The sequence below is a fragment of the Triturus cristatus genome, chromosome 3_2, assembly GCF_964204655.1.
Source record: "Triturus cristatus chromosome 3_2, aTriCri1.1, whole genome shotgun sequence".
In the NCBI taxonomy this organism is placed as follows: domain Eukaryota; kingdom Metazoa; phylum Chordata; class Amphibia; order Caudata; family Salamandridae; genus Triturus; species Triturus cristatus.
The window spans coordinates 352,431,955-352,454,479 of record NC_140584.1 but is presented as its reverse complement, the minus strand read 5'-3'; the positions used below and the strand labels follow the sequence as shown (position 1 = coordinate 352,454,479).

The window sequence follows — 22,525 nt, the reverse complement described above, 5'->3', positions numbered from 1 at the left end:
GCTGCTGCAGAAGATTAGTTGATGGTGAGCATGAAGAGGGAGTGTGCAAGTTTTGGAAGATTGCTTAGTGCAATGTATCTGGTGATGAAACGGTATGTTTCATATCAGAGTGCAAAGTACATATCCGTATGTGTCATCCGTTCATGAATCCTCATCTGGAAGCAGCCAACGTCTAATTGATGTTTGTGAAATTGACAACTATGAAGTTCGTTCCTCATTAACTTGAAGAACCACGTTACATTAGGCAGTGACTCATGGAAGAGAAGGAAAAGAAGAACAAGCATTTTTAATGCAAAGGTCTCGCATTTACACAAGTTTAAGCTATTGGCATTGTAAATGACAATGCCTTTTATTTATGTTCAAAAAATAAAAGGCATTGTCATTTGCAATGTCAATCGCTCAAACTCGCGTAAATGCGAGACCTATTGCATTGCAAATGCTTGTTTGCAGTTGCAAAGGGGCAGATTTCCCGCTTGCGACAGCAAAAAACGGTCGTAGATCTGGCCAAAAGAGGCAAGCCAGGGATCATGTGTACCCTATATATGGGCTCTATTCTTGTTATACATGGAGCAAACATTTAGTCTAGTAGCTAAAAACATTTTTTGCACCGCAGAAATAGTGAACTTGCATATCTGAAGTGCTCTCATGTGATAATAAAGAAAAAAGCGGCTCCAAAAGACAAAATATTTGCCCAGGATCCCACAATTTGAGACCAGTTCACGGGTCAAGTACATTACAGTTAAGTCGAGTAGATTATTCAAGTTACTAGACCTGCAGGTCTAATAACATTTTTATGATTTTTCAAGCCCTGGGAATGGTATTCTTAAAGCAAAGATTGCGAAGATATGCGCAGAGGCTGAACTGACTTGGGTAGATGCACTTCCCATTCTAAGTATGTGCAGCACTCTGAATAATACCACTAAGTTGAATCCTCATAAGTGTGTGACTGGCAGATTGATGGAGACATAAGGGGCCTACCCAAAGAAATGCTATAGTACACATTGGCGATGCAACGCTGAGAGACTTTTGCATTGCCCTGATTAAAATACTGAATCTTTTTGTACAATTAGGAGAGAGACACCTTGCCTGCATCGTCTACGACCGAAGGACATGGTCTCCAGACCGCAGGCTGGGTGTTTACATAGAACTTCCAGTGCAGCAATGGTCTTCAGCAGACATGGAAGGGCCCACTTGGGTACTGCTGATTACTTTCAGCTGTGAAATGCCAAAGACATAAAAACACGATTCTTGTAAGCCACGTTAAGGGAGCGCTTGCACAGACGTGTCAAGAACAGAAAGCGCAGCTCAGATCTACTGCAAGCAGTGCATACTGACAAGCGCAGATATAACTTGCGTACAAGAACTATGAGACAATCTACTGAGTCTTGAAAGACTGGACTCAGAGCCTCAAAGGTGCTGATAACTTCTGGAGTCCTTGTGAAGAATGTGGTGAATAAGGGTAAAAATCCCAAACCAAGGGTGTCGTCAAAGCTTAATTAACAGTATTGACAACATATACAATTATAGAGAGACATACGAGGGAGCTCAAAAAGAGACTATTACGTTTCCATTCTCTTGTTATGCTTCTTATTGTTTTGCCCGGTTTGTTATGTTAATGCAATTTGTATAGCACTCGTATACCCAAAAGGCTTCTTGGCGCTATATGCTTTATTGAAAAGTGAGGTTTTTAGCAGTTTTCTGAAGAGGATAAGAGTGGGAAGGGCTCCGATATGAGGAGGTAGGTTATTCTACAGCTTGGTAGTACCCACCACAAAGCTTCTCCCTCCCCAGTTTGTTCTGTAAATTAACAGGTTCGCCCCTAGGGAACGCAAATTTCTGCCATGTGTGTATACCTGCAAGAAGGGTTTAAAAAAACCAGGGCCTATATTGTGTATTGCCTTATAAGCTATACACAGCGCTTTAAATTTTATTCGGCTTCCGATAGCCAGCCAATGCAACCGTATTATAACCTTGGAAACGGAATTATATTTGAGAGTCCCAAAGAAAATTCTTGATGTTGCACTGTACCATTTGAAGCTTATGGAGAATAGATTCTTAAGAATTGATCAGCAACTATTGCAATAGTCAAGTTTAGACATAACTAAAAGCAGTGTCTATTGTCCTTCTTGCTTCCGTCGGACTAAATGGAAAAGTTTTTTTCTTTTTTTTACTATTCTAAGTACATAAAAGCAGGAAGAGACCAGAGAGTTGACTTGGGGCTTATAGTTCAGCTTTTTGCCTTAGCCAATGGGATGGGCGGATATCCCAGTTCATCAGGCCGCCAACTAGAGGACCAGACAGGGAGTAAATTTCCAAACACACTCACCTCAGTCTTCGTAGAGTTCTGTTTGAGGCAGTGTCTGGACATTCATGAGCTAATTGCTAGCATGCCATCATACAAGGTGGTCGATACCTCTGTGCCATTTTAATACGGACAGAACTATTTGGGCATCATCCGCATAGGAGGTAGGCGCTAGGCCAATGGATTTGATTAAGAGCGCAAGTTCTGTGACCGATATTAAACAGCATGGGGTGACAGATGAGCCCTGTGGCACCCCACATTGAAGAGAAAAGGTGGCTGATACAAAATTGCCCAGGCTTACTGATTGTATGCGCTCAGACTAAGGTTATCAGCAGAGATTTAGCCCTATTCCTGATGCCTAGAGTGGGGATACAGTTTATCAACCGTATCAAAGGCTGCTTATAAATCCAGAAGAATGAGAGCTGCCACCCCACCGCTGTCTAGGGCGACCCTTAGCTTTTCAGTGGCTTTAATCAGTGCTGTCTCAGTGCTATAAACGTTTCTAAAACCATATTGAGTTTCATCCAGCAACTGGTTACCTTGAATGTATCGTGTAAGCAGAACATGGATTACGTTTTCAACCAGTTTAGCAGGCTAAGGAAGATGCGAGATGGGTCGGTAGTTCTTGGATCAGTAGCATCTAAGTTGAGTTGGGTTTCTTCAACAACGGAAGAATTGAGGCCTTCTTCCATTGAGTTGGGAAGACACCTGTGATAAGCATAGTATTAAAAATGTTTGCCAAGTTTGCACCAATTAGGTTCGGAATAAGCTTCAGGCCAGACAGTGGGCAAGGGTCAAAGGGTGAGCCTGATTTAGCTTTGCTCACCATGGCATCTATATGTTCTGAGAGAATTCCGTGAGAGCGAAAGTCTCGGACCATTCATTGCCAGAGTCAGGTAGAGTCTCGGTGAAGGAAGAAGCCTCAATCTTAAAGTAGATTTGATTTACTTTAGCCTGAAAGCCTTGAGCTAGAGAGTCACAGAAAGCTTGAGTCGCAATGTTGGAGTGATTTTCTGGTGGTGCCGCAGGTTTGGACACTACCTGTAACAGTTGTTTAGTGGAATCCCAAGTGGATTCAATTTCCTGTGTAAAATAGTTATTTTTTCCTTAATAAGAAGGAATTTGTAGTCGGCCAACGGCAGCTTGTAACGCATCTTCTCTTGGCGATCATAATGCAGTCGCCAGCGTCTTTCTTGTCTCCCACATTGCTGTTTTTCAAGCCTAAGAGCTTCGGAAAACCACGGGGCAGATGACTATTTTTGTTTTTGGATACCTTCTTGTATGGGATCAATTTAGAAAAAGTGGCACAAAGCCAATCTGTATAGCTCTGGGAGGCCTGATCCAAGTCTGTAGAAAACTCCTTAGAAAACTCTGGTTGTGTGTTAGATAGCTGTTGCGGGAGAAGAAAGCTGTCTGTTTTTCCAGGATCTAAATTGCTTAGAAGGCCATGGACTGGTGTAAGACGGTCGTGCCAGCATGATTAAATCAAATATGGCGTGGTGGTCAGACCAAACTAGAGGAAGCACCTCCTTTATGATGATCTGCTCATTATTGGTAAAGAAGCAATATGTGACTGGCTAAGTGAGTGGGTGAATTGATCTTTTGTAAGAGTCCTAAAGACCCTAGAGTGTCTATGAGAGTTACTGTGTCCTTGTCCGAAGTAGCATCTAAGTGACAATTAAAATCCCCGAATATAATTAAACTATTTTTTACAGGCAGAGGCCTCTAGTAAGTGCCCAAAACTGTCCAAAACGCCTCCCCTTGGTCCAGGAGAACAATAGAGGAGCACGCAACAATCATTTAGATTCTTGCTTTGAAGGTGATATGCTTCACATACCGAAGAAGGGACCAACTCTCTTTTCACTGAGAATGTGTCATGATCTACAAGTGCCAGCCCACCACCTCTTTTCATCAATCTATCGTGTCTGGACACTGGAAAGCGGGCGGGGTAGCTGTGCAAAAATCAGGGCCTGCAGAAGGGTTGGCCAAAGTCTCCGTAATAAATTGTAGATCCAGTTGTAAATGATCTATTAGTATTAGCAATTTCGTGTTTGTGCCTAGGAAGTGACAGCGCGTTAATAAGAGTGACACGCACTCTGGCTGTTATCACACAGCTGAAGCCGCTACTAATGTGATGTGTGTGACCTGAATGAGGGGAATCCAATAACTCTAGCGTGAAACCACAATTAATGCAGTGGCCCTTATCCCTTTTGGGAAGGTCCGCCATGTTATAGTGCAAGTATACCTGCTGTGATAGATTGTCCGACTTGATAAGCGCATGCAGTTCTTTACCGGTGTAAAGAACTGTGTGGTGCTTTTTATCGCTTGTAAATTCGGCAGGGGTCCTGGCGCTAGGCGTGTTCATGGCACAGACGGGTTTGCCTTTGGAGCACCCACTGCCCGGAAGCGCTGATCGGCAATTTAAAAAGCCCTCCATGGCAGGGGGGCCGTGTCAAGAACCAGCACCGGAGTGTGAAGAAAAGGTGAGGGCAAAAGAAAAGGGGGATTTACCAGGGTCCAGCAACCCCTACGGGCTCACAGGTTCCCCTGTGAGCACTGTATACTGGTAAAAGAACTCTAATTAAAATCAGCATGCAAAATGTTAAAAACATAAAATGATTCAAATGGAAGTCTAGCTTCCTTAAGACAGCACATGCAGTCGGGAGCCCACACCTCCCAAACGGCAATGAGTCCCTACAAGGAAAATAACATGCAGCAGTGCGGTCTGTCCAGGCTCAGAAGGAGCTCCTCCTGAGCACCACCTCCTGCCATCTTTTCTTGCAACTGGGACATATGAAATAACAGCCCCTACTAATAAAGAGCAAGTTCAATTTGTAATAAATGTTGCCCAACAATAGATTTGCACCAGTATAATCCGGAGACAATACAAATGATGAATGCATACCATAAAGAAATTAATGTTTGAGGCTGCTGGATATGTATGCAAATGCTTGCCGAGGTAAAAAAGGGTTCCAATTTGTTACATATGCCTCTAACATTTAACGCTTTGAGCTATGCATTAAGGCCCTTACGTTTGGGGCAGAGTAGAGAACAAATAGACCATCCACGATAAAATTATTAGAATATAATAGACCGGTTACTATACTTTCTGGTTGTATAGAATGAGCTATGTCAGGAAATAAGGAAGAAAAATCACTAATAATAAATTCAACACATTGTAGTGAATTTCTGGATTTAATATGGAATTATACAACACCTCCTTTCCAAGTACTTCTGGGTTTAAGGTGGAGATTAAGGGGAGCATCTGTTTAGTGGACGAAGGAAGGGTAGAAGTAGACATAGTGAATGTAAACGGTACTTTAACAGAAACACCACCTCTTCTTTAGGCTATCCTATGTACCTGGGAAAACAAGTGTATTTTATGTGTGTGTGTGTATTGGGGTTGGAGGGAGAGCGTATTGGGGTTGGAGGGAGAGCATACAACTGGTTGCCATAAGATTAGGGTGGGTCTCGTAACATAGAATGGGCATTCCCTACCATATGACATCAACCAAAAAAAACTGTACTAAATTATATATTGGTAAACCCTAATTCCATACTTTCGAGAAATGGGAAGATTAGACCAGATGGAAACAGAAGATCAAGAAGCCAGTGACCTAGGAAAAGGGATAATACCTATGCTGGAAGTAGAACTTAATTACTGGAAAAAAGTAATACGGCAGATTATTGGAGGCAACTATAAATGAAGCCTTAACAGCATTAGGAAACCCAATGGTAACAAGCATTTGCAATGCAATAGGTCTCGCAGTTACGCGAGTTTAAGCTATTGGAATTGTAAATGAGTATGCCTTTTATTTATGTTTTTAAAACGAAAACAAAAATAAAAGTCATTGTTATTTGCAATGTCAATAGCTCAAACTCTCTCAAATGCAAGACCTATTGAATTGCAAATGCTTGTTTTTATTTTTTTGCAGATTAGATAGATATTGTTTCCAGTTTTTGAAGGATCGTTGCCACATGCTTGGTTTTTGAGCCGGGGTGCCTAGCGTGAGTATAGTCATTTCCACTGGTCCAGGGGTTAGTCCTGCGCCCGTCTGTTGCTTTAACCCTAATAAGCCTTGCTGAGATATTGGGAGATTAAAGGGTCGTGCCAAATCTAGAAGTATTGGGTTTTATAGAGCGCTGCTTTCACCCATAGGCTACAAAGCACTCTACACACTTGTCATAGAACTTCAGACGGGTGACAACACATCATGCTGATGCTGCAGGAAATACCCATTTTTTAGACTTTCCCTGTATTGCTATAAACCGGCTTCTCTGGGTAACTCAAAAGGGAGCTGGTTTCATAGCCGTGTTGCACGTGCAGAAAAGACTCAGTCTTCCATCCAATCCCGTTTGAAGGAGTGAACTTGCAGCTTATAGTGGTACCGCATTTCAACCACCACCAGCCTATATGCTACCACTTAAATGATGAGTTATTCTGCAAGAAATAGAGACTTGAATGTTCACCGGTGAGCTGGTGAGATAGGTACTGTATGTGGGGGGTGAAGTAAAAGTATTTTGCACGAGTTGCAGCCTGTGAATTTCTCCTTTTGGGAAGGATCAAGAAAAGACATACCCTTAAAACCATTAGGTGGCGCAATATCTTTTGTTTTACATAAAAAAAAGTTCATTTTTGCCGAACTGTTGCAATTGATCGTACTGTCTGGTGCAAACATAGATTCAGATGTTAAGTTCCCAATTTCACATCCCCAGCCTAAGAAGAAAGACGACGCATGAAAATACCGTTAAAAAAAAGTGAAAACAAATATGCAAACACGAGTACATTTAAAGTAGAGGTTTACAAGCCACAAGAGCCGAGCCTGAACCGAGGTACTGGTCTGGCTTTACCATGGCAACCAATTCAGGAGTCGCTCCACTGCGGCCGCGAAAGTGAAAGAAAGTTCAGTCAAGCGCGGTGCGCGTGCTCGCGCACATGCACTGTAGCTCTAGGCTGGTCTGGTAGCACTTTTTGGAGCCCTCACAAAATATCTCGCCAGACCAGCGCATGTGCTGGGTCAGGCGAGACCTAAAATGGTTGCTATTTGGACAGTGGTTTTACAGAACTGGGTTGTTTTAGACATATGAGCAGAGATATGTAGTCTATAGCAGGATTAAAACGGATTGCTACCTTTACATAGCATACAATACACCAAGAGTGTATAAGGCATTGGAAAATGCGCAAGATATTGGGTATCAAGTGCATGAGGAAACCGTAAGAACTTTCTGGGATGACTTGGGGTCCTTCTTTGGGTCTTGGGGATCAAGGTTATTTAAAAGACTATTACATTTCCCTTGCCATATGGGTAACAGTATGTATTCTCAAATATATTACCTGCATGTAATTCAGCACGCCTTTCTAAGCCTCGTATTACTGTAAGTAAAGATACGGTGTCCCAGATAAACCCCAATCAGCATGAAGTTATGCAGATGATGCAGACAGAGAGAATACCACTCAAAAGGGAGGATTGAGCAAGATCATCCTTCTCAATATTCTTTTTCTCTTTCCTTCGCAGTACCCTTTACTTGAGTTTGTTCCAGGATAAACATGTTTACCTAGATTAGCTGGGTTCATGGAAAGATTAGTTGACTTACGCGACTATGGAAAGGCTTCGACTGCAGAATGTTTTCCTTCCAGTACAAAGATCAGTAAAGGAAGGCGTTTACCTCTCACTTGGTCTTGTAAACTGTCACTAGGGCTAGGAGCCAGTAAGGAGGCAGACGCTGCACACATGTTCTCACAAGATTAGTTATAAATACTTCCAACTCCCCATTGTGCTGTCAAGGTAAGTGAATAATGGTTTGGTTAAAGTGTAACCAGACGTTGTGAGAAGGGAAGGAAACCAATCAACTACTGGTAATGATAAATGGCAAGCTGTCTGAAATCGTCCCGTTACAGCTACATTTCTCAAGGACCCTGTCCTTTATCACAATTTTCTGTCGATATCATTGTTTTTCACTATTTCCTATGTGCTTATAAATGTATATAAACTGAGTAGTTTGCAAGCTGAAGCAGACGCAGATGTTCAGAGACTCCCTCCTGCAGCAGAGCAGGATAAATGATGCTGGAGATTCCCATGACTGACTCCTGTTATTTGAAGACATCTTTATTTCAGCTTTAACACTAAGAAAAGCCATAGCTAAAAGCTAAAATATTTTGTCTCAAAAAGCGCACATGGTTATATAGTCTTTGGCACTTAAGGAAACTAGTGTGTGTGTGGATGTGCTCTTAGAGAAAGCGGAGAATGCTGTCCATTACAGTCAAGTTAGCCAATAGCTGAAGTGGGCTGACCAACTGCTCCATGTTGTTGCAGATGGAAGAAAAATATGAATGACACAATGGATGAAGAGGGCTGTCCAATTCGCCCCATAAGTGTATTGTACATATTTCAGTAAAATCAAGGAGGTCCTAGCTAACGTCAGAGCTAAAAAAAAAAAATAACATTCAGAACTTGATTAGAGCCGGAACTTCAGCTCATCATAACATTTAATTTTTTACATTTTTGCCCCAAAAATGAATTATTTATTTTTAAAGACACTCTGGGATTGCATGCATCGATAGGGCTGTTCGTGTTTGACACTCAGTGAAGATGTCATATCAGGGCTGTAAGGAAGTAAAGTAGTACACTAAGACATAGTTCACAGCTTTATTCAGCGCCTTAGCACTTTTCCCAAATGCCTTTGTCAGACCAGCTATGAGTGAAAACAAATTCAGCAGGACTTTAGCACCACCATGTCCATGCTTCAGGAGCCCCCAAAGACACTGAGCACACCACAACGAAATGTCGGAGAAAGATCTCAACATATCGAGTAGCAGGACTGTAGTGGCTCCCATTCCAGAAAGAATAGATTTTGTCCGCAAAAAAAAAAAAATTCATAGATATTCAAGTGTGGTCTGCAGTGCAAAGCAGCATAAAAGAATACGTCCTCTAAGTCAGCCATCTCAGCATGTTCAGTTTGTGGTATTTCTGCAGGCCACGAGCCACCAAGTTTTCCCTCTGGTGAAGACACCAATGACAGGCAGACACACACATTTTTAGGCAGTTACGATACTAACAGTGTTCCACCTTCTTAGCCAAAGAAAAAAATAAACTATTGGTTGGAACTACAGATTCACAAAAGTTAACGTGTTATCTTTGAGACCTGCAGGCTCAGTAACTCCAATGTGCCACCTTGATCGTTTTGTGACATTACAGGTTTGGATGCTGAGCTTTCACGCACTAATGAAACAAATGGTTTTGGTACGCTCCTAATGTATGAAGGAGCGATGCTCTCAAACACAGCAGGTATGGGCCAACAAGCCAGAGATTGTGACAGACATCCAAGACTGCCAAATCCAACTGAATGACACGTCTGCATTTTTGTCCTTTTACATAAAGAATTGAAACTTCTTAGCACTACAAAAGCAGCAAAAAACAACAATTTATAAAGTTACCTATATGCCAGCATCAATCTGGATCATTATCTAGAAGTGCGAACAAGAAACTTATGTTTGACATCGAAATGTTGGGACTCGTAAGAGTCCTAGCAATAAAGTTTGCTGGTAGAATGAGAACGGAAATTAGGATGGTTGGTTAGGCATACAGCAGAAAGGCACCCACTTCAAAATGTTATGTCCTAAACATTCTTTAGCAACACAAAAAGATGATGGGTGGAATGCTGAACATTGTGAAACATTAACCCCCACTGACAGATCTGGATTAAATCCATTGTTCATTTGCTTACCAGGTCACCCCAGTTTGGACCCAGTCATAGGCAAATCTGTCTTGACCCTGCTCTCCATGGCAACAGTCCAGCCCAACAGCCAGACCAGGTCCTCCCGGGACCAGAAAAAAAAGCATCCTGGGACCAGCACTACGCCCACATCTTTGTGTTGAGATAGTTGCCCTAAGTGGGAAGGGTATGCCCAGACCAGGGCCCCGTGCTCGCTATGCCACTGTATTCAAGCTAATCTGCTGATAAGGGGTTATACCTCGAAACCGGCCCCAGAATGCTCGTTATACGGTCCAGGAGGAACTGGCCTGGCAGTTCAGGCTGGACCATTGGGGATCAGGGTCCAACTGATTTGCATATGGCTTGGTCCAAACTCGGGTGGCATGGTGAGCAAAGTAAACGAAGGATTTAACCCAGATCTGTTTTGGGGGTGAATGTTTGAGTCCGGGTTGCACCCCCACGCATCACTGCTGCAGCCCAGAGATACATCGGAGCAGCAGCACCAGGCCAGCCGTCCTGTGAGGAGTGGGCATCACCCCTGGTCTTAACCGTGTGAAAGAGAAGTCCAGGGAGTGTAAAAGGGGCAGGCGGTGCATTAAGGAGCAAGCAGCGGAGTCTGGAGCAGGATAAAGAGCCCACAAGAATCCCCTGCCCCCTCCACAAAGGTTATAAAAGGCAGTGAAGAAAGGTCACACAATTTCTTTTTTTTTTTTTTAGCTATCACAAGAGGAAGGAGGTGAAAGCCGCCTTTCAAAAACTGATCGTTTATCACTGCAAGCAACTCCGCTGGTAAAAGACTGGTTGTTAGAGGAGCATGCTGAGAGCAACTCCATCTTTAAAAATTGTTAGGAAGAGGTTGAGGTGAGCAATGCAATCTTTAAAAGATTGCTTTATCCCAAAGAGCACGCGGAGAGCGACGACTCCCCTTGAGAGATTGTTTATTCCAAAGAGCACGTGGCAAAGAGCAATACCGCCTTTGAAAGATAATTCATCTTATTACGCGAGCATGCAACGCCACCTTTGATGGACTATTGTTTTGATCACAAAGAGTCATAGTAGGCTACGGGGAGCGGGATAACTACAAGGAGCGACCAGTGGGCACTTTCACTTATAACAGTCACAAGCAGAATTAGCAGCACACAGAGGCTGAAAAATACACTAGAGCGACCCCATGGCCTTATAGCCAACGGTGAAAATGAGCATGAGGAAGAGCTCACGCAGACCCCTTCCAATTGCTATACAAGGGCGTCTAGGAGCAACAGCCCCCTGGAAACACACAGGGACAGCCTAGGAGGGCGCTGCAACTGGCGGGACAAAGGGGCAGCTAACAACAAACAGAGATATTAGGCGGCTGAGCAGGGCAGCAAAGTGCACACGGGGAAAACCCATGGGGGAGAGGCAATCAACAGTGACAGATGCCAGGAGAAACCAAGCCAGCAGATGGGGATAGCCCCCACGAGGTGACACGGCCCAAGCTGGTTGTAAGGTCACAGACAGGCCTACAGGGAGAAAACCCTCAGATAGAGCAGGGGGACAGGCAGTTGATGGTGGCGCAACCTGTGTGCGCAAGCGGTGATCAGCATCCTGGAAAGGATAGTAGCAACATACAGCAAGAAGACATAGATGAGACCAGGGCAGCAAGAGAGGCAGTAGTCACACATAGCAAAGAATGTCTGTTGAAGCAACAGAGGGGAGCAGAACGGACAAAGTAGACCGGAAGAACCCAGCGACATTGGGGCAAGTGAAGAGCAATGCAAGGACCTTCCAGGGGAGACAGAAGTGAGAGAGGAGCCAAGGAAATGCGCTGCCAGAAAAGAGCGGCAAGAAAAGGCGAAAGAAAAGACAGTGCAAAGAGCAGATGATGTACCCCTCAGGAGTGACACCCAGCACCAGCAAGAGGGCCATGTCTTTTCCGCCACTGCTATTTGCCAGCACGGGGGGGGGAGGGGTGTCAGATGCTGGTGGGCATGTGGAGGGGGGGGGGGGGGGACACAAGGCAATGAGTCCTGGGGGAGCCAAAACTAACAGCGGGGGGGGGGGGGGGGGGGGGGGACACGCAAGCACCGCATACGCACCCACACAGGTCCCAAGCAGAACAGCGACCCATGAGGAGATACCATCAACAAGCAATACACATCTCACCCCCACGGAGGTGTGGGGAAGCACGTCAGGGGCAAAGGCCGACTGGGTGCGGAGTTGCAGGAGACCCACAAGAGGAGCACACAGGGGCACCCATATATAAGGAGAAGGGCCACAGGCCTAGCAAGTTTACCTTTAGCAGTTAAACACAGCATATGCCGTAAAGAGTTTATAGACATTTCCACACTGCTGGAGGTTCAAGTAGGAAAAAGATTTATGGTTATACAAGTCCAAAATACATGAAGCATACCAGCAATTCACAGGGGAAGCATGGTTGTATTACGATATGGGCCATAGGCTAAAAATGCAGGCCCACCCAGACATGGAGTAGGACGATGAGGACGGGCTACATGCATAAGATGATGGTAGCCAAGGAGAGCGGGTCCTGGTCAGAGAAGCTCGAACAGTCTTTTTAGGAGGGCCACTTTAAGGGGCATCGAAAAGCAGAAATCCTACTATAATCAAAAAGCACTTTTCAAGTGGGGGAAGGAGGGCCGTCAGGGAAGGGCTCCTCAGCGATATGTTTCAAATATGACAAGGATGAATGCACAAGGCCTGTGGGGGTCGGGGGCCCGGCAGTCGACTGAGGTGACAGAGAAAGGCAAAAGGAAGTAGATCAGATTATGCTAAGACACAAAGAGGCATGTAGAGCTTTCAGCTAACCTGCTCTTCCATCAATACACACAGGCTAAGACAGCTAGCTAAACCATAGGATATAAAGCACGCTTACTATGTGACGGCTTTGAGAAAGGGTCCACAAATTCCAGTGACCGAACACATCGGGTGGGGGACGGGGGGGGGGGTGGGGGGGAAGTCAAAAACCTTCACTCAGCACGCCAACACCCTGAGATAGTGCACAAGAAGATTCTCAAAGAAAGAACTGGGTTGGGTAGGGTGAACAGTCTCCTGGGCGCAGGGCGTCCACAGACCAGATGATGTCTCTTATAAGGGTGGTACCAAAGAAGGCCAGCTGGTAGTGCTCACCCTAGCACCTACGACAGAGCAGAGGTGCCCGTATACAATGACAGCTCAGAGGGTCACTGGGCTGGAGTCGTTCAGGGTTGGATGGAGCACAGGCATGGCCCCATGGCTAGAACCACTGTCAGTAATCCAAACTTAGCTCACAGTATTTCCACAGACTGTTAATGAATCTTACATACAAATTACACCAACGTATGCATATGGACACAATTCTCGCCTTCGTTGCAGACAATCCTCTTTCACAAATCCATCGGTGGTATGGTGCTGAAAAACTAGCAGCCAAAGTGTTTGTGCTACATGGGAATAAGCCTACTAGCCCAGTGGACAATATAAAACATGAGAATGTTTTGTCCTTGGCGTCAAACAATATGTCCTTAACATCAGACGAGGAAATCAAAAACCCTGAAGAAAGAAGATCAATTCAATCTTGCCAGTAAACCCTGCACCAAGATAAGACACTGGAGATGGAACATTTGGCACTACGAGGCATACATTTTTGCATCACAGATTTCACACTGCTCCCATTTCATTTTCTGTTCTGCCACAAAGAAACACCACATGATCCCTTCAATCTACACGGTTATGTCTAAAGGAACAGATGTTACCACAACTGGGCCACAGCTTGCAAACGTCATAATGCTGATATTATGGAAACAGAACTGCTTAAGTTACAGAACATTTTGAAAAAAGCTTGCACCAAAAGAAAGTTAGAGTTTAACGTTCTTTTGCCAACACGCCGCCAATAATTTATACCCTGGGAATCCACTTTTGATCATTATACACTGCTGTTTGTGTATAGTACTCTGACACTTTAAGGACACCAGAAAGACCCCGAAAAGGGGCCTAGAGGGGGGACAAGACAAAGGAAACAGCAAAAGAACCTTGATGGGAGACTTTCCATAAATGTTAGTTTATCATTAAAATAAGCAACAAAGTTTCCAAGTAGCCTGTTGCCAGGCATCTGAGAGTTCGAGAGGAAACACAAGAGGGCAGGATGAAACAGTGGGAAGGAGGGAGACATAGTGACGTACTGGAGTCAGAGTATCAAAGTCAGAATTCCTTCTACACTGAGCGATAGTAGGCAATGCTGAGGGTAATATCAGGTAGGCAGACAACTCAAACCCATGTATAAACTCAGACCTTGTATTGCATAAAGATGCTACCTAACATATATATGCACTTACCTTTGTGCCGAAACTGTGATGAAGGGAGTGACATAATTAGCTAGAACAGGTGGTGCAAGATACCTTATTTCCCCGGACTTCAGGGAGAAAAGAAGCATATGGGTTAATAAGTAGCCTCCAAAGAGAGATCAATGCCTGCCTTTAGGACCAGCTTAACCGCAAGGTCTGCTCACGACAAAACATAGCACCCGCCACCACCAGTTTGAATACCTTTGCACTAGCATAACATGCTTATAAATAAATACAATGCTTGAAAATACTCATGGAAAAATACTGTAAAAAAAAAAAAACCAATTGATTAATGTGAAAATAGCTTTTGAATTCATTTTGCAATGTCACAATGCCCAAGAAGTGAGACACGCAGCAAAGTCAAGTCGATCTAAAGCTTTCTAGCATTAATAAATTTACCTATTTATTTGAACAAAAATTATTCTTTTAACTCCTAATTTATCAAATAATTGCATGCACAACATTGTGCTAACTTTCTTCAAGCAACCAAACAATAAAAGACACTCTTAAACGATAGTTCATCTATTCCAAATGATGACCTTCCCAGACCAGCAGGAATAGTCCCCCAAAATATGCTACTATGCCCCAATAATAGTGGTTAGAAATTAAATCATGAATAACAATGTATGCGCCATCACGCATGCATGTGCCACCAAACGATGGCCATTTTTTTTTTACATTTAATTTACTGCTCTAAGATGGTGGGTTTAAATTTTGGAGCAGTAAAATAAAAAAGTAAATAACTATGGGCAAAAGTAAATCAAGTGTAAGAGCAGTCCTGTAGCAGAATGCAGCTGCCAGGCCCTGCAAAAGAGAAAACATGACCAAGTGAGCAACAATGGAGATGGGGAGGGACAGGCTGCCAAGTCACCAATAATTAGCAGGAGCAAAAGAGGTTGGATTGGAGGAGGCAAGGCAGCGGGTTTTGAAAAAGAAAAGAAACAAGTATTTACAATGCAATAGGTCTCGCATTTATTACAGTTAGAGCTGTTTGCGTTGAAAATGACAATTGTTTTTTACTTTTGTTTTTTTATTTGCAGTGGAGCAATTATATATTTGCAAAGCTCTATTGCCATTGGTGTAAAGAAGCTAAAGTATAAAACATTGTCATTTTTCAACATCAACAGCTCTAACTTTTAACAAATGTGAGACCTATTGCATTGCAAATGCTTGTTTAAATAGCCTGCTTCGTACAAACTTCCATGCGCACAGTAGAGGTGCATTTCATAATCGTGGCTCAATATATATTCCCTGTGGAATCAGTTATTTATGACGCCAGTTTCAGGATACCCTGTCACAGCAGAGCAAAGAACTGTAGATGTCTTCAAAGAATTAATGACTTTTAAAAAATTTTAAACCGACATGCCTTGCTTTTGCACATAAGCTTTCATGAATTGTGTACTCAAGGCTAAATAGGCATTGTTGACAGTGTTCACTGCCCCAATGAATTCCCAATTGCTATTTACTTACAGTGTCCATTTGAGGAGTACAAACTGCTTTATGAGGTGATGGTAGACAGAGCCTAAAAATTGCTTTTTGTTATCATTTACCAAGGCCTTCGGCTTGCAGTAAAAGATCTGCATGACTAAAAAGATAAAGGCCACTGCATCTGACATTCTCCTAGTTCGAAAAACGCTCTGCACAAAGAATAAGTAAGGTTTTATTTATTGGTTTTGTTTTATCATGGAGAAAAGTAGGCTTAGGCGAACTTTAAACAAAAACTTACTTTGGCCATTCATTTTGTACTTTCAATAAATTTTTCATCAAAAGATGGGTAAATAATACTGAAATGCTAACAGAAGAGTTTGTGTTACAGATATAGCAGTGTCTGTTGTAAGGCCGGAAATCACTCACTTACATTTACAGTCAAACCCACCAGGCTGCGCGTTTCAAAAGTAGGAGGCAGCTGCAGCCATAACAGTCCTCTGTTTTGAATTGCACAGCAAATGGGGCAGGATAAGAGCAAGATTTACAGCCCTGTTTACGACAGAGCTCTGTATACCACAAGCACTGGTCTCCAGTGTTCCTTCTTAAAGAAATAAATAGTGCTCACAAGCTCTGAGTAACAACACATGTAAAAGGGTCAGTCCTTGAAAATGGGCGGAGCTTCCAATCCCCATATCCTGAATACAGCACGTCTCACAGAGACAGTGCAAGCACTGCCTAGGCGAGAGTTAAAAACTGAAAGGGTAAGCAACGGTCGGGGAACACAGTGCATGGACCGATGGAGTTGGGATTTGAAGAGGAAGCGGTATGAGTGCACGAAAAAAAAAAGAAACATGCACCCCCACCCAAATGCAGTACAGAAAGAGAAAAAGTATTTTCCTAAATGTAAGCAGTGAAAGTATACAAGTAGCTGATGAAAATATTGCTAAAGAAGCTATGCTTAACGGGAGGGACAAAAAAGTGGAAGGAAAATAATTGATTAAAAAAAACAGGCAAATGACACTGACAAGAAAGCCAACCGATGGTGAGCAATGGGCAGACCCTTAACCCCACTTCCAGTATTATTACAGCCCACAATAGGTCTTAAAAACAAACAGATAAAAGCTTTCTGTAAACGAGATCTATTTATAATGGAAGATCTGACAAGTAGCAAAAAAACACACATCTTATTACTTAAAGGTAAATGATCTCTGTGGTCGTGTTCAATTTAACCATAATGAATACATATATTTTCTTCAGAATTTAAATCATTTAATTCAAGTACATATTTGAAGTCCAAATTTAGATAACCCTTCAAATTGCGAAATTAAAGCCACGCTCCACTATTTCCCAAAATAACGCTTTTGGCAGAAAAAGTAATGGGCAAAGGGATAAAAGCATTCTATATCGAACCATGGTATGTAGTGTAAACATGCTGTAATTAACACAAAGATCATTATGATGAAATCTGAATATAATGCGATTAAAAAAAATATTTAAGTAAGAACTGAATGAGCACATTTAGAGCAATACTGAAAGTGCAACTCATAACATGCAAGTGCTTTAGAAAGTAATCACCACCACTCATATCGCTAACTCTTCATGACTGGGCTGGCAAAGTTCTGACATTTAGTTCAGCAAGGCGACTATATAAGGGATTTCACTGCGGGTGCCACATCTACCAGGACATATGTGCAACCCAGATAAGCTGTAAATACAAACTGATCACATCTAACTAATGTAAATAACTGTTTCGAGGCTAATTAGCACATAGTAGAAAAGGCGCTCTCAAACGCTTATTGCTGCTGTGATGAATTGCAAGTGTGAATGCATGTGTGGCTTGGCTGAATTTCAAGTAGAGATCTGGTTACTAAATGGGAGCTTTGAAGTGTGCATTTCTACACTCAAATAATGATTACCTTACAAAAGCATGGGCAGAACATGGGACGCTAGAATGAAATAGGTTAGACTAGACCTCACTTAGGAAGGAGTGTAAAATTAGAATCAAGTCTTAACTTAACCTTTATGGGGGCAATAAATTCACTAGTAAGTAAATTATTTTAATATGCATCTCACTACAAAGGGTCTGTCAGTAAAACTCTGATACCGATATTGAAAAAATGAGTTGCTAGTGCAGTGACATCTCTTAGGGTTATACATAAATCAGATGCCAGTGCACGTCTTTTAGGTTTCACCTGCAAAGCGCTTGCACTGTGATTGTGAAATCTATTGTATTTAATATATCTTAAAGGGGGCTCGTACCAGTTCCCACAAGCCGAACTGCTGTGTTCATCTGCTTTTGTGTGGAACTTTTTTTTTTTACTTTCCCTGGCTGCACGCATTTACAATACTTCTAAAGCTGTTCACAATGTTTAAGCCCCATTCACTGTCAAGATAAGATATCTTCCCACAGAAAAGGCAGACAGCTTTCAACAGTATGCTGGAATGCTTGCTTTTTTTATTACTTAGTTGTGTAACGCAGATGCTTTAGCCTTAAAACGTTTGTGGCATTTCCTATTCATGACTCAGTACCTTTCTTTGCACTTTGTAGGCATTATTGGATTGATTTTTTCAACTTAATTTATTTGGTCGTTATGATCAAATTCTAAATTTTGTAATAAACATTGCGGGTTTAAAATGAAGTTAACATACAAGAGCTTTGCTATATTTAACTACTAAACAGGCAGTTACCTTGCAGACAACTGGGTCATGATCTCAATTGTGCAGGAGTACCGGGCCCAAAAGTTGTCAGAACTCCTCTAAAACACCTTATATTGCTATATTCTATTACTATACAGGCAGCCACAATTGCAGTTAAAAGGGACTTGATTTGAATGGTGCAGCAGGTGTAGTGACTTGGGTCAAAAGCTCTAGGGACTCCACTAAACCCAGATTATTGCTAGATTTTACTATTAAACAAAACAGTCACAAGTGCATTTATCTAGCAGGCAATAGGGTCATGATTTGAATGGTGCAACGGGTGCAGTAGCTCCAGGACAACTACTGAAAAAGCAGTCTCAAGTGCAGTTATCTTGCAGACAACAAGGTCATGAAATGAATGGTGCAGAAGATAAAGTGGCAGCAGAGTCAAAAGCTCTAGGGATCTCACTAAACAAAGAATATCGCTAAATTTTACTACTAAACAGGCAGTCACAAGTGCAGCCATCTAGCAGGTACTAGGGCCAGGATTTCAATGGTGCTGCGGCACCGGGCACAAGAGTTGTCAGAACTCCTTTAAACACAATATTGCTATTACATCAATACATTTTATTAATTCCTTCTTTAATTTTTCAAAATGTTGCTATTACTTACCTGCAATATACCACTAGTAACAGCACAATATATTGCCTTTTTGTACATAAAGGCTTCATAACACTTTAACAGGCTTTCTATAACGTATATTGTACAACTACGCAGCAAGCTACAACTTACAACAGCTCATTATTAATCACACAAAACCTAATGAATTTACTAATGCCTGTTACTTCAGTATTCGACAGGAAGGCAGTACGTTTGTCTGTCTAGCTACTGTAGCTTAAGGGGCCCGAGCGACAGTACACAATACCAACAATAAAAGGACGTTAGGGTGGCTTAATTATCGAAGAACAGACCAAAAATATAACAAAGGAACAGATGTCAAAAATGAATCATTGACTCACAAACAGTTATGGAAGATCTTAAATCCTTCGCGATTGACAACTATGATGTATATGACTAGTATTGGCATAGCACGTGCAGCAAAAACAAAAAATTGAATCAAGCTTGATAAAAAATGTGTGTGAGATGCAGTATAACCGAAATGAAGCGGTGATAAATAGGTGAATTGTCAGGTCTCAGAGAGACACATTCCTGACATGCATAGATGTGTGCCTGTGGGCGAGGTTAGCGTTTGGAAAAATAAAAATCGAAATCTACGTTAATCAAAAATCACATATCGGTTTCCATATGATAATACTTCACGGTGGGGAGCCAATGTCATGAGAAGCAGCACTCAAATAAGCAACTATACAATTAATACGGGCAGGCAAGGCCATGTACAAAGGACGTAATAGACACGAACAAGGCCGTTATCCGGTAACAATTTGCTCATGGATGAAAAGTCTATCCAAATGATTCAATGAAGAAGGGAGAAGGTTAGCCATTTGCAAATATATTAACACAGCTTTGACAGCAGTTAGGCACAACTTTCTTGGTCACTAAATCATTATCATAATGTAGGCAACAACCAGCAAAGGCGGGGTGAGGCATAACAAAAACAGACAAGGGCAATCCTGTGGCCTAATGGCTAGAGCGGTCGACCTCGACGCAGGGGAACCGGGCTGAAGTATCGTCAGGGACGCTCAACATCCTGGCATTATGGGCAAATCACATAATCTCCCCGCGCTAACAAAAAAATGAATGTGTCGGTCTGTAATGCAAGTGGTGCTCATGTAAAGCGCTCCGATACCTTCCTGTCAAATTCGCGCTATTGAAAACAACATTCACCCCTTTAAGCATAATTTAACAAAGTATCTGTATTAGGGCAACAAGCTCACCTTTCACACCAGTAATGGAACAGAAATTCAAAGCGAAAAAATAAAAAGTATGACTGCAAAAAAAGTAGGAAAAATGTCAAGTTTGCGTGTCAGAGTGAAAAAAAAGCCGTACTTGAGGAAGCATTGACAAATTAAAGAGCTGCCTGGCTAATATGGATTGCCTTAAAACAATACAGATTTTTGAATGGTGTTGCATTACGCACAGAAACCAATTTCCTGAGGAAAAAAGTAAGTAAAAAAATGATGCATTGTTATGTCGTAGAACAATGAGGATGCCAACGGGTTTTATTTACTTACAAAGGAGAGCTGAATATGCTGGCTAAAAACAAACCCATCGTGTCGATAAAAATGGAGGAAAAATCTCGAACATGTATTTGTTGCAGGAAAAACGTGACTTCACATTTGAATGGCCATCATTACATTTACTGCCAATCAACGATCTTTTTGTCTAGTCACCTGTGGCATATCTGGAAGGATCCACTAGCTCAGAACAGGTAGTTCTCCACTTAACTTAGATAGCACAATAAATCAGTACCCTAGCCAGTGATAGACTGAAACCACTACAAAGAGTCATCCACGTTTTGACAGCACAACGTGCTTGCCATAACATAAAACTGCTGGACAGATACGATACAGCCTCAATCATAATCTTAGAATATTCGGATGCAGGTTTAACATATCTGAGTCTTCAATCACATAAAAGATCCTAACAACGCGTATCGAGCTGTCACAAAAATATCGTTCTATCATCAATGCAAAACGAGTTCCAGTTAAAACAAGACAGGATAAGAGTATATATTCATGATCGACTGAGATTTTTAACAGATGCTTTGTTTTCTGTGTCTTATAAATTGCCTATGCCGCGCCCAAAAAAAAGTGTATTTAATGCCCGGGAGTCAGAAGTGGTGGGATTGTAGAGCACGACTGATGCCGATACTCGTATCTAGAAACTTAACTCTCTGTGCATCCTATCCACATCAAAATATTGACCAACTGTGAAGCCCTGCGCCCACACCCCACAAAACAGCATTACTCATTTAGAAGACGGACACTCATTGAATTCCGAGCTTCTTCTGCGGCGATGGTCTTTTCCACAAATTACTATTGTATTCGGGTTTTCTACTCCCACTTTGATAGACCACCATCAATCACGTTGACCCAGATCGCTGTCCCCGGATAACCCCCATGTCGTCGCTTTCCCTGTGCCATCCGGCCTGAGCCTCCTCTGCGGTTACCTGGGGTGAGGCGTCGCTCCCCAACGAAAGGCAGAGGTGGTGGTGCTCCTTGCGGCTGTTCGTCGCCGTGGGACATCAGTCCGCACCGCTGCGGGGAATGTCCTCCAGGGGACCCAGGCAGCGGAGCGCACCTCCTGCGCTTAGGGGACTGGGACTGCGGGCTAAGCAGGGCCTCGAACTCCATGGGCCGCTTCAGAGTGGCACCGCACGCCATGTCCGCCGCCGCTTACACCGAGCCCCTGGGCAACGAGAGGACGGAGAGACGCCCGGACACAGTCAAGGGAGCGGAAGGAGATAAATCCCCACGCAGCCCACCGCCACCCTGAGCAGCACTTTCACTTTGACGAAGAAACAGCAATGGCGTCTCTCTCCCGGCAGCCTGCCAACCGTCTTCGATTGGGACGTCACCTAAACGTCACACAGGGTACGCCTACAACAGTAAAGCAGGGGGCTCCCCAGGGTCACACGCTCGTGTTTCTTATGGGACCGGTCTTTCTCCGGCCAAGAAACTGGTACTTTTGCCAGAGGCTTATCTTCCGTTACTTGCCAGTAATAGGTCATGGGGCTCACTCCTCCACTTTTTTTTGTTTTTTTTACATGGATGACGCCTTCGTTACAGTTGTATCGGCAATAGGCGAGACTTGTGAACCGTAGCGGCCATATTTAAACGACCAGGAGCCTTTTCAGTGTCATACTGCCTACATTTTTTTTAAGGTGTGTTCAAAATCCATGTACTTAATTCCTTTTGATTTTTCATATTCATCTAGTTTGTATAACAATTCAAGGAATAGATTTGGTCGCTTTCAAAATACAATTCCTACAAGTAGACTGACCGTTCATAAGATTAATGTATCCTTACAAGCTTTGCAAATAAGTAGCTGCGGTTTACTGTGTCTGTAGGCAACGCATTCCATACAAACAAACCAGTGGCCTGTTTTTCGTTTTAAGTTGGACGATCTGGTTACTTAGGCTTGTACTCGCAGACGCTGCAGCTGTGAGTGT

General features: G+C 42.8%; 1 protein-coding gene across 1 annotated transcript in view; it reads right to left on the bottom strand.

Annotated features, from left to right (window-relative positions):
* AKIRIN1 (akirin 1) overlaps window positions 1-22,100 on the bottom strand; it is a 214,579-nt gene extending 192,479 nt beyond the window's left edge. The window contains exon 1 of the mRNA XM_085647865.1: window positions 21,524-22,100. Coding sequence (XP_085503991.1) covers window positions 21,524-21,737 — 214 coding nt within the window. The 5' untranslated portion in view covers window positions 21,738-22,100. The remainder of the gene's footprint in view (window positions 1-21,523) is intronic.
* Between the last annotated feature and the right edge of the window lie 425 nt (window positions 22,101-22,525).